We start from the raw sequence: 12,071 nt of genomic DNA, 5'->3' as shown, positions 1-12,071 counted from the left end.
GGTTGGATGAAATTACATGTCAAACAAGGGTTCACGTTTAAAAAGTCCTGTTCATATTTGTAGAAAGTGTTTGATTGCATTTAGAAAAGTATTACAATGGGTCACAGCTGTGTGTCTAAAAAGCTTTTGCATTCAGCTGCAAATTATGTAAGCAAAGTGAAATGTCAGAGCACCCCTTTGTTTTCAGCACTACTATACCTCCATCGTGTGAAAACCTACACAAATGTGTGTTGCCGGATTCTTCTAATGCAACGGAAGATCAAAATGTCACCAATATAACTTCATACAGCCCCCCCCCACACACACACACATATGCACACACATACACTCCAACCCGCATACCCCAATTCTAACAAAGCAATGTGGCTAATTTTAAATGGCTGCCTGTACAGGCAAATAATACAGAATATTCAGCTTGTGCCACTGAAAAGGATAGTGTAAAAGAAAAAATCTAGATTAAACTGTGGTTAATTTCAACTAAAATGCTTTAACATTGGTAAAAAATGACATAAATAACCTCTCCTTGGTGACACGGGATCCCTATATCCTCTGCCATTGTGTGCAACCACTTGATGCCTTGTTCATCAGAGAAAGTCACATAAAAGGACTGAATAATTTTTTTTTAAATCTATTTGCATATGCAAATAGGAGCAACCACCAAACATAAGTACATGTAGATATTGCTCGGGGATATAGAACTATCTTTATGTCGGTGTCAACAGGAAGGGAATATTTCCTTTGAAAAATACAGTGCATTTTTCACGGGGATCATTGTTGTCACTGCATGTCGCCGTGTCTCTCAGTTAAAGAAGTGATTAGATTTACCTCTGGGGTGATTGTGTGTGTGACCGCGGGCAACCTGTGTGCTTTTAAAGGCACACTCGGTCGCTCCATAGCAACCTCGCTCGGTGTCCTTTGGAAGACACCTCTGTGATATTTCCACGTTTTTTGTGGACAAAATATAGAACCTTTTCCGCCTCAAACTAAAGGTTCAGGAGTTCAGGGTTACAACACTTTTGGGCAGCAAAATAGTTAAATTGGAAAACTGCCAAACTGCTGTGTTTATCATGAGAAAAGTGCACCCAAATGGCCGACCAACTCAGGCTTGTTTGATGATTGATACTCTACCCAGCGTTTTCCCTATATTCATTCAGCTGTGGTGGACCAACCACCGCAGCAAGAACCACGATAGCTGGATAGAATTAACAAAACAGTATAATCTAGCTCAGCCTCCCTCGAAAAGCACAAACAATCACAGGCCCTGTGCTTAGAAGTACTGTTTTAATCATAACCAAGTATCCAATTATGAACAGTTTTCAGTGCTACAACCTGCACTAGAAGTGGAAAGGAAGAGAAACAGGGTGTGAGGAACAAACAAAGCAGAAATGACCCCCTGCTCTTTTGTGGTAGAAAAATAAGAAACGCTGCTTTGTGTTTGTACATGAATACAGTGACTCCTAAGATGTGATACAACCACACCAAGAGGTTTAGTGTTGTTTGTTGGATATCATCAGACGTCATTGGTCCACCTTTCTGACCTAAACAAGCACAAGCGCACACACATACACACACGAGTATATGCTGTATGTAATATATTTCCAACAGGTTTACAAGGTTAACACAAATACTATTCGTTTTTTAGTAACTGGTGGTTACTATTGGTTTCTATTGGTTATTCAGGTTTGTACTGTAGCGTCTAATTAGCTTTAGAGATGAATGCCTTATACATTAGCTGGTTATACTGCACATTGGCTGGTTAATATCCAATAGGCTTTTGCATGTCCTCACCTTGCTGTCATTATGTTGCGTCATTGAGGGCTTAGGTATAGATCTTTTGGGTTCTGCCCATCTCTAGTCAGACAAGCAGACAATGATCCAGATGGATGGTCAAAGACGGCCATCTGAATAGTGTAACAGGTGTGTATAATGGCTCTGATAAGGGTCTTAGTAATAGGTAGTAGATTGTTTAGACACCAGCAATAAGAGGCATTCAGTCTTTGGCCTCAAAGCTTCCATGGGTGACTTTTAACGTCTTCAGCAGAGCATACTGGTTGGTTTAAGGTTGGTCACTACCATAAAATATATAGTCTACGGTCAATGTATACAAGAAACTGGCATAATGTTCTATTATAATGTTCTTTTTACTTGTACTTTTTAAATAATCAGAAAACGTTTTCTTTTTCTTTCTTCATCCGTAATGTGTGCTTTATTTAAACAGCTCGCTAGGCTAGTTTGCACGATAGAATCACAGTATTCAGAGATATGCACTTGAAATTAGAAAAAGAAAAACTCCCATTACAATGTTTTGATTGCGCCCAATACAGGAAGCTTCCTGACATGAACTAAAATGCAAATGCCCTTTGAGCAAAACAAAGAAATTGATTATGAAGTATGTTTCTTCAGCGCAAGGAGCTGGCTTTGAGTGATTAATGGGCGGCGGCCATTGATTTCCTTTTGTTTAGATCTTGGTCAACTTTCTGGAGACACAATTATAATTTGTTTCCGAACAATAAATCCGATGTAGCTTGAGTAAATCAAAATCTCTGAATGGCCTCATCTGAGTTATTTTACATCTGGACTGGATAGTTATCAAACGGCACCGCCATTTCTGTTTATATTTATTGATTTTCTGATTAGAGATTGTTTTCTTTTAAATATTCGAAGGCGAGCACCTCGTGAAATCTGCATGGCTTGTCATCCATTGTGCTAAAGGTTAATCTTTAGATGCTTGCTTTAATAGCTGTGTATCACACACAAGAACAATTTTGATGAGACATACCATGCATCCATAGGTATATAGTAAGCACATTTTTGTCCTATAGAATTAAGACAAAATGCTGTATATTTGTTGAACGAACAGGTATTTTTTCTAGTAGTGATACAAAAGCATGTTGAAATATCTTGAGTTATCACTGCACAACGTACTCTGTGTATTTGCAAGTCAAATGGCAGTGTTCCGACTCTACTTTATTGAAAGGCTTTTGCAATATTCTTCAGATTTAGAAGTTTGAAAACGTCCACAGATCCAGACATTTATACTTCCTGATTTCTCGCATCATCTATCCAAGATAGTGATAATACGATTTCTGTGTTTTTCGCTGTTGAGAAACAAACTGGATTATGAACAGATCACTACATAAACAGCTTTCTAAAGGGAGGCAGCTATTTTAAAAGAGGCTGAAGAAATGCAAAGAGGGATTTAAATTTTAATTTGAATTTATTCCAGCAAGTGAAAGGTTCTTTTGAGAGGGGATTTCAGCAAAGATGATGGTATTTAAAAGTGATAAACAAGCATCTAAACCTCCAGTGGGAGAAGGAAAAAAAGCAGTCATTTTGCTTCTTTCTAGTGTAGGAGAGGAATTGGGTTTGCTATGGTCACATCCAACACATAATAACAAGTAATAGTAGTAATTAAAATGTAAATAAGTTAGATCTATGGAGATATTTTGACTGATTTCGATCATACATTGGGCAATTAACATGTTGTCTCAGCACACCTTGAGGTTGTGGATATACAAACAGCTGTGCATCTTCAGGTGTAAATCCCTGTGCTCTGTACACTTTGCACAGTATTTATAATAAAACACAAGATACTTGTGCCCTAATGATAAGGATAAGCACTCAATGAAGAAACCCAATCCCATTGCCAAAAGAAGGTCTAACATGTCTATAAATACTTACAGTATGGAACTAACACACTATGAATGCATTTACATGGCTCATAACGGCCCAGCATTGCCAACTTCAACAGACCCGTGTCCCTTTGATGTGAGCTTAGGTATTGACAATGCCGATGCTACATACCACATGGCAACCTAATGGCCACCACAACCCAATGTGTAGATAGATAGGCAGTGATACTATACTGTATATCTCTGGGCGTTAAACATCTCTCACACCTATCACAAGGAATTTAGATCCCACATCTCAACGAAAAAGAGGAGCAGAAGATCAGAGAGACAAATGTAATGTCTTAAGTTGACAAAAATAAAAGAATGTGGAGGAATTACATTTGGTAATTGGTGGTTCGGTAGAGTATCTCTAGTTGGTGAATTGATACTAATACATGTAGAAGGGCTGTGTTTATGTTTTGACAAGGATGATTAACCAACATACACACACTCTATCGTGTGATGTAGTCATACTAGATGGATTATCATCATCATCATCATCATCATCATCATCATCATCATCATCATCATCATCATGGTATTTAAAAGTGAAAAACAAGCATCTAAACCTCCAGTGGGAGAAAAAAAAGCAGTCATTTTGCTTCTTTCTAGTGTAAAAGAGGAATTGGGTTTGCTATGGTCACATCCATCATCATCATCATCATCAGACTTTCAGCTTTTTTTCTTTCTTACATTTTTTTTCCTGCTCTCTTCTCGCTGACCATTAAAGTTAAGCCAGAGAAACCTACTATACGCCACACAAGGAAGACAAAAGAGTTACATCATTTCGTTGTACAGTTAATCCGATCATGGGCAGCGTTTGTGCATTTGCTATCTTCGGAAAATGCCAGCAAAGGCGTCTAAGTAAACCCATTTTAAAGACTCCCTCACAGGGCTCTAGTGCCAGTATCGGAATACAATTTCACACCATGGCTCAGTCACATAACCTATAAGCAGGCTTAGGAAAATGGAACACTACAAAAGTGGTGCACTTTCTCCCATCGCCCCGTTAACAGTGCGTCTGCTTCGGCATACAAAACACTTTGATGGCCAATTTGGAGTTTCAGCACATCAGGAGGAGAAATCTAAACGGACTGTTGGACGCTGCAGATACTGTCGTTAATGCTCCGAGTTGTTAAAAAAAAAACAGAGAGACTATGGAAGTGTGCACCTGGCACGCTGCATTATAGCCTGGCAACACTCCCCCCTTATAATTATACTGAACACACAGTAATTCAGGGTTGAGGCTGAAATACGAATGCTGTCCTCCGAGACAGCCTGTTTCAGTGGCTATGCAGAAGAGATCCTAGAAGTGCAGATGGCAATGCCTTTGATGCTATTTACAGACTTTACACCACAAGGTATACAGAGTCCCATAGTGTTGCGAGCCATGTTGCCCTTACCAGGAACCCAGTTTGACACACATTAGACCGACAAATTAACTTAAGATGAAAGCTTTTTTTTAGTATACCTACTGTGATTTTAATCATGCATCATTTAAACTCAGATCTCATTATTGTTAAAAGGAGACAATGCTCCGGTATGGGCTGTTGGTATCTTCCAAATCCCCCTCTGTTCTTACTCTGTCCACTCTATTGTGTCTTTTCTTGTCAGATTATTAGAAACCAGATTAAATACACTAGTAAGACAAATCAATCTATTTCAATATGTATAGTACAGTATGTTGCAGTATACAAATATAAAAAAAGAGCCCAGAGAACAAAACGGGAATAATCACAAATGGACAATGTTCACATTGTAGCACCCATATAGCCCCAGATGAGTTCATGAATAGTCAACATTAATATTGGCTGCTCCAGGTAGCCACAATGATGCCAATGTTTTCAATTCAAACTCCAGTGTTCGAATACAAAGTAGCCTACCACAATATATACGTAAAGCCAACCCTAACATGTTTATTTTCATGGTTGCAACCTTCAAGAAGTAATTTGATCCATTTGTATTTACTGATAATTATAGTCTAATGTCAGATGTTGAATCTTCATTTGTTTATATGGACGTAGCCTATGCATACAAGGTAACAAGTTATCTTCCAAAGTGAAATGTCACTTTTAGGTAGAAAAAATAACCATGGTAGGTAGAAAGAAGAGTACAGCATACAAAGCTGTTGATTTCAACACTGTAATACAAGAACAGGTATTGAAACTACAACAAAAAACTGCTAAACTCTTTTGTTTTAAAAAGTTCTGCCGCATTAAAGTCACATAGGAGCCACATTAGCATGTGAAAAGAATAAAAACAGGAGCATTCTCAGTTACACACTCCACCTGGCTGCAAACCAATGCCCTTGTCAGAAGTCCACCCCACCGCACTGGCTTACACTGAAAGACCTCCTGGGGACTGCGGTGACCATTCACTGGGCTCTCTCTTTTTCACATGCACCTGTGACTGTTTTTGTGTTTGCTATTTTTTCCGCTTTGTCTTTTTTTTCTGGCAACGCCGTATCATCGGAGACACACTTTCCCTCAAAAGGAATTCTCCTGCCCAACAATGTGGTTTGTTTGTTCACCGGATATGGCGGGGGCCAGAGAGTCAAATCGAAAAACAAGTTGCCACTAGTGATAATTAAAATTGCCACAAGGAGAGAAAAAAAGGACCCAAAAAATAAGCTGAGAGACACACAACTATGGGATTGAAATAAGAAACGAGGTACTTGTTAACTGGGATTTCTTGCCTTTCTGTGGGGCTTCGCAGGTGCAGTTGGAAAGGCTCCCCTCCTCGCTCTCCTCGGACGGCTCATCCGGCTTCTCCATGGTGCTGGACCTCAGAGAGCTGCTTTTCCATTTTCCAAAGGACTTTGCCACAATCGCTTTGTCCGCTCCTTTCATTGTTTTCTGTAAAACACATTTACAGCATGACTTCCCAGGTTTATCCTCTCTTGTGAGCCATCTGCCCCCTTTTTTGGCTCTCGGTAAAACCTGGGCTCATCTTTCTCCCCCCAAAAAAAACAAAGTAAGAGAGAATTAGGGCATTGTGTGCATTATGCATTCTCTTAAGCATTCCAGAAAATGTCCTGATTGCCCTGGCATCTTTTTTTAGAGAGAGAGAGAGAGAGAGAGAGAGAGAGAGAGAGAGAGAGAGAGAGAGAGAGAGAGAGAGAGAGAGAGAGAGAGAGAGAGAGAGAGAGAGAGCGCGCTTGGACATTGTTTTTCTCCTGACATTTTGCAGAGCAGTGTGATTGAAATGGTATAAAACAATAGTTGGGAAAAGTACAAACACGCAGTAAACAGTAGATGGGAAACTGAAAACAAAAACCAGCCATGTTCACATTTAATCCAACTTAAAGGAAATAAAAATAGCACATTATGCCCTAATTGAGTGCTGTACAGTCCACAAATACTATTACAAGGCCGATCAGGATTAGCTGTGGAACATACCTAGTTATGTATTTCTGAGTGCCAAGACTGCTACCAGTGGGCAACTAAATTTTCAAAAGCTGGCAAATCCAGTTGTCTCCTAAATACAGAAAGTACTTAAATCCGGAGCTAACAGAAGAAAAAGAGGGATAAAGGGTGCTCTGCATATCACGGAAAAGCGTGTGCACTTTTCAGAATCACTGGCTAGGTTAAACAAATATGCTAAGTAGAGATCAAAACAATCCTTTGATCTGCAGCCTAGTCTTCAGAGGCATAGCTTGGCTGTTGTTGTAAATAACTTGTATAAATCTATACCATTTGCCTTCAGGTAATATCCAAAAGTGCCAGGGATTCACAGGCAAATACCTTGTGGTTAGGAAATAGATCAGATAAAGGCATATAAATATTTTAGCTACACTATACTGTATTACAGCCGAGTTTCCCCGTGAGCTCATTTCACTTGCATCGGTCTACAGTACATACATTTCAACTCTAATAGTACCACGAGGAAATATCTGACCGTTTGAATTACATTTCTACCTCCTTCTATTTTGTATTTGGGTAAAGAAAAAATGCTCCTACCTCCAGCATCCCAGGCAGGTCAAACACAGTGTAAAACATTGTGTCAAACTTCATACAAAAGAGGCTTGAAGAATTAGAATGCAGAAGCTATGTAACTTGCTGACTAACTTTGCCCTCTGTTTTGATCGAGCACACAAAGAAAAACGCTGTCCATTCAAAACAGACAGCATAACTCTTTTCAGAGAGGGGGGGCCGTGAACAAACGAGGCCATGTCCTGAGCTGCAGTCAGTTTCCCCATCAGGCCTGCCTGCACAACGCTGCACGGTGAGGGTCACAGGGACTGGGACCGGCTGACACCACACTCACAAGCAACAGAACAACTTTTGTGCAAACTACCCGCCTTTGGAAGCTTTTTTTTCTCCTATACCCAACTTGGACAGTGTGTTTTTTTTTGGTTTGCAGCTTGCTTTGACATGTTTACATACCTCAGCTCTTCTTTTGGGAGACAGTCTGTGTAAACATGTTTGTAGTCTTCTGTAGCAAACTTAATAGACTGTAGTATGAAATGATATTCACCTTCACTTGACACTGACGTAGGCCGCTGTGGATGAAAAGTGTGAAGAAATGAACGCAATCGGGTCACTTATACACCTTGGGTGCATATTGAAGATCATGTTTTGGAGTCAACTGTTTTAGAGATTAAAAAAAAAACAGCATAACATTGGTCACGATTCAGAAGGTATTCCACAATGGATAATTTTGTTAGGCTACTGGTAAACAGGTTGAAAAATGTGCTATTAACCACCCAGCAACATTTGAATGATAAAAAATATCAATAACTATTATAAAGCACAGCTCAAAAAACAGGTAATCTGGCTGCTCAGACCATGTCTCAGGATTGTCAGATCACACTCCCTTTCAAGTGCCATTTTATTTTTCCATTCAATCACTAAAACGTTGTGCTATAAACGACTAAATCTATCAAATGGACCCTACTTGGTTAGAAAGCTTGATTAATTGACTAACTAACAAACAAATTTAGACCACCCAAAACCTGAGTATGGCACTAATTGTTTTAGCATTTTCCATGCACACAAAACGGTTTGCTTTAGTTTTGCTATGCTACACTTTTGAGCTACTCTCAATCCCAGGAGAACCATGCTAATGCGCTCTGGTTTATATAGTGTAAAGGGAGGGGTTATGCTAAGAATGGCTCCAGTGTGTCATCAAGACATGATTTCAGGCCTGCCCAAAAAAATCTGAACATTTTCAGCAACTATACTTTCTAGTATGTAAAATGTGTTCAGAAACAAAACATTTACTTTAGTTAAAAGTACAATTGCTACCATTAGCAGAAGTTGGTTTTAAACTATTAAAAAAAGAAACAAGTAAAATGTACAAACCTAGCTTGTCAGCATGTATCAAAGGGAAAGCCAGCTCCTAGTTTCTGCTAGCCTGTGTTCCACACTCTGTAGCAAAGGGACAACTGGCATATTAAATGTGTTCTAACATATGAAATGTAACATTACTATGACCTGTCCTAAACTACACCCGTATGTGGAGTGTAAAATGTAAAGCAGTGTGACCTCATACCCTTAACAGGATGTACTTATCAAATGATTGCCAATCATGGACAAACTCCATTGCTTATTTTGTGAATATAGCATAACTTTCTTTCTTTTTTAGGATGATCCCTGAGAAAGTCACCATGTTAGTCTCACAACACTGTTGTATTGTTGGCACTAATGGCTAAATCTTTGATTTTTTATATATATTTTTTTACATATCAATGTGGGGTACATTCATATATATGTATATATTATATATATATTGAGAGTTAAATCTATAGAACTTTGATACAAAAAAATATAAGCTATTTGGAACTATTCTTTACAAATCAGAATATAGATATAGAATATATACAGCCACAAATTATATATAACTCGTATTTACCTGTTGTCTAGTGTTAGTCCTTGTCTCAAGAGTTCAGTCAATCAACTAGACTAGAGAATGAAAACACGTCTTCATTCCTAGTCATTATTTTTGGTGGTGGGGCTATCCACTGGGCAACGGTTTGGCCCTTTAAAGAATCAAGAATCACAATAAGGCTACATTTACAGGAGAACAGGTCAACTATCAAGCTTCAGTAGAGACAAATTGCATGATTCTGCATCGACAGGACGGTTTTTAAACCCTGTAAATCATAAGCGCATCATCATAGGTGACTGGAAGATATAGGAATTGTTTTTTTTTATCTGGCTTCCCTGAATCCTGGAAATATTTTGAGAGGGAACAGAATGTACCATATTCTTGACCCGTCTGCCTCAGATGCTTGGTGTGTACGTGGAGCTGAAAACTGGACGTGAATTACATCGCTCTCTGTATCAACTTGTTAGATGGCAGCCTCTAATAGTGAAGTGGTGAGAGCTGCACATATGCATTATAAGAGAACATTGTGAAATGACAGATTCCGGGTGTGATGCTGAGGGAATGACTAACTAATAGGAGGGGTGCTTCAGGCTGTTAGCTTTGAGAAGCAGTTTGCACATTACTTTATCTTGTCAATCAGATTCCTGGAAGGGAAGAGGTGACTGATAACTTGAATTAATTATTTTCTTACTGCATGTGTTAATTCATGTTAATTCATGTCTCTTTAATTAAAGACCCAATCCGGGATATCCAGAATAGTGCCACTTCTTGGTGCCAAGATAGCCCCGCTTATACTGGCTTTGTTTGTGTTTATTTAATTGGATTAAAACATTTCTCCCTCTCTCGAATTAATTGCCTGAGTTCTTGCTAGATGAACTGACACTATATGGCAGCTAAACAGGAGTTAATGTAAAAAATAAATGTTTTTTTTTTAAGTTGAAAATTATTTCCGTTTGTGTTGTTTGTACTGTGTTTGTAACACTATACCAACAACCTGCTATTTGAATTTAGGCAGGATTTGGGGATTTTGACAGTTACATAAAGATTATTTTCCACCAGTGAGTCCAGTAAGTAACGTCTTGATATACTAATACATAAATAAATAAAAATCAGAAGTGCTGCTTTAATAACTTGTCATCACAAGGACAAATTCCACATGACACAACACATTCCCCTTTGATTATTTCATACAGCATGTCATTAATTACAGTAATCCATAATGGACATTGTATTTTACAGACATAACTTAGTTAATCATTCATGTCAAGGGTTACATCCATAGATGTGAATATAACATTGCCTTGGGTCACAGTGCCACTTATTAACAGTATTTCACTGTATACAGAGCATACAATTCCCTATCTATAAACCCTCTTAAACACTTTGACAAATCCAACTACCCGCCCCCCCCCCCCACATATACACACACACTCACACACCCTGAAACGCCGCCGACGAGAGGAAAAACATTTCTCTGACAAGAACAGAAACAGCAAGAAGTTCTAACAAGGAAAAGCCTGCCAGGTGGCGAACTGGCTGCACCAGCAGAACGTACAATCTGTCTGCTTCTCCTTCCAACCCATTGACAGCTGCCATCACCAGGCTTGCACACTAGCACTCAGTGGCTCCTCAGCTCCCTGCCCGTCTCCCTCTTAGTTTTTCCTGCTAACCTCAGAGACAGGGTCACCTGGCCCCCTAGATGCCCGTCTGTGGGGTCCTGCTGGCCCCCTGGAGACCTGCCTGTGTGGGGGGTGCGCGGCAATCCCTCTTTATTATGCGAACCGCGGGGGATGCCTGTGACCTGAAAACATAGCAACACGAAAACCCCCCCAAATTTTTTGGGAGGGGAACGTCAAATAGATCTGAGGTGTCTGACTAACCATTACTGGTTACAGGTCAAAGAAATTCTGTTATCACTTAAATATTTGTTCAGTTAAATTGACCGTTGGGGCCTTTTTTTTGTTGAAGACTTTCAATTAATTTAAGAAATATGCATTATGATAACATGGCGTACCAGACTGAATTCAGCACTCGGCACATCTGAATAAATATGACTACCGGTACATGGTATTTCTCCCAATCTGAGAGCAAACCTAAGTGCACACGAATGTACAGAGGCTAACATGTAAAAGTGTTCCAGGAAGCTAGCATTGCAACTGGGCTAAAAATAAAACCTGGCAAAGTTATTCTGATCCCTTATTGGTCCCATAGTTTGATTTCACATTTTGTATTTGCATTCCCCTCCGCGTAAACATTTCATTCTTCCCCTTCTGCAGTACAATGAGACTTGAGTGACTTTGGCAGCAGATTTTGGATCGGTGCTCCTGAATCCACCAGTGTATGTTATCAGCAGGTAAACAAGCTTCCGAACAAAGCCATAATGGAACTGCAAGCGGCATAAAGAGGCTCATCTCAAAAGCTATACAACCCATCAAAGCTGGTGTCATTTCCTCAGCACTACTACAGCAGGAAAATGCATGGCTGTTAGTTTAAATCGCCCTGTCTATTCTCAGACACTTGAAAACTATTTGTATTGATTATGTACTTGTCTGTATGCAGCCAGATTACCAA

At 39.4% G+C, this 12,071-nt stretch overlaps 1 protein-coding gene across 1 annotated transcript in view; it reads right to left on the bottom strand.

Moving 5' to 3' along the window:
- st18 (ST18 C2H2C-type zinc finger transcription factor) overlaps positions 1 to 7,684 on the bottom strand; it is a gene marked incomplete at both ends in the record, with an annotated part of 47,133 nt that extends 39,449 nt beyond the window's left edge. The window contains 2 exons of the mRNA XM_084327661.1: positions 6,346 to 6,526; positions 7,631 to 7,684. Of these exons, the coding sequence (XP_084183787.1) occupies positions 6,346 to 6,526; positions 7,631 to 7,684 (235 nt within the window). The remainder of the gene's footprint in view (positions 1 to 6,345; positions 6,527 to 7,630) is intronic.
- Positions 7,685 to 12,071: the final 4,387 nt, after the last annotated feature.

Source organism: Notolepis coatsorum (genome assembly GCF_963971535.1).
Source record: "Notolepis coatsorum genome assembly, chromosome: 13".
NCBI classification, from domain to species: Eukaryota; Metazoa; Chordata; class Actinopteri; order Aulopiformes; family Paralepididae; genus Notolepis; species Notolepis coatsorum.
Note: the sequence above shows the minus strand (reverse complement) of the source record. Positions and strands in the feature narration are given on the sequence as shown.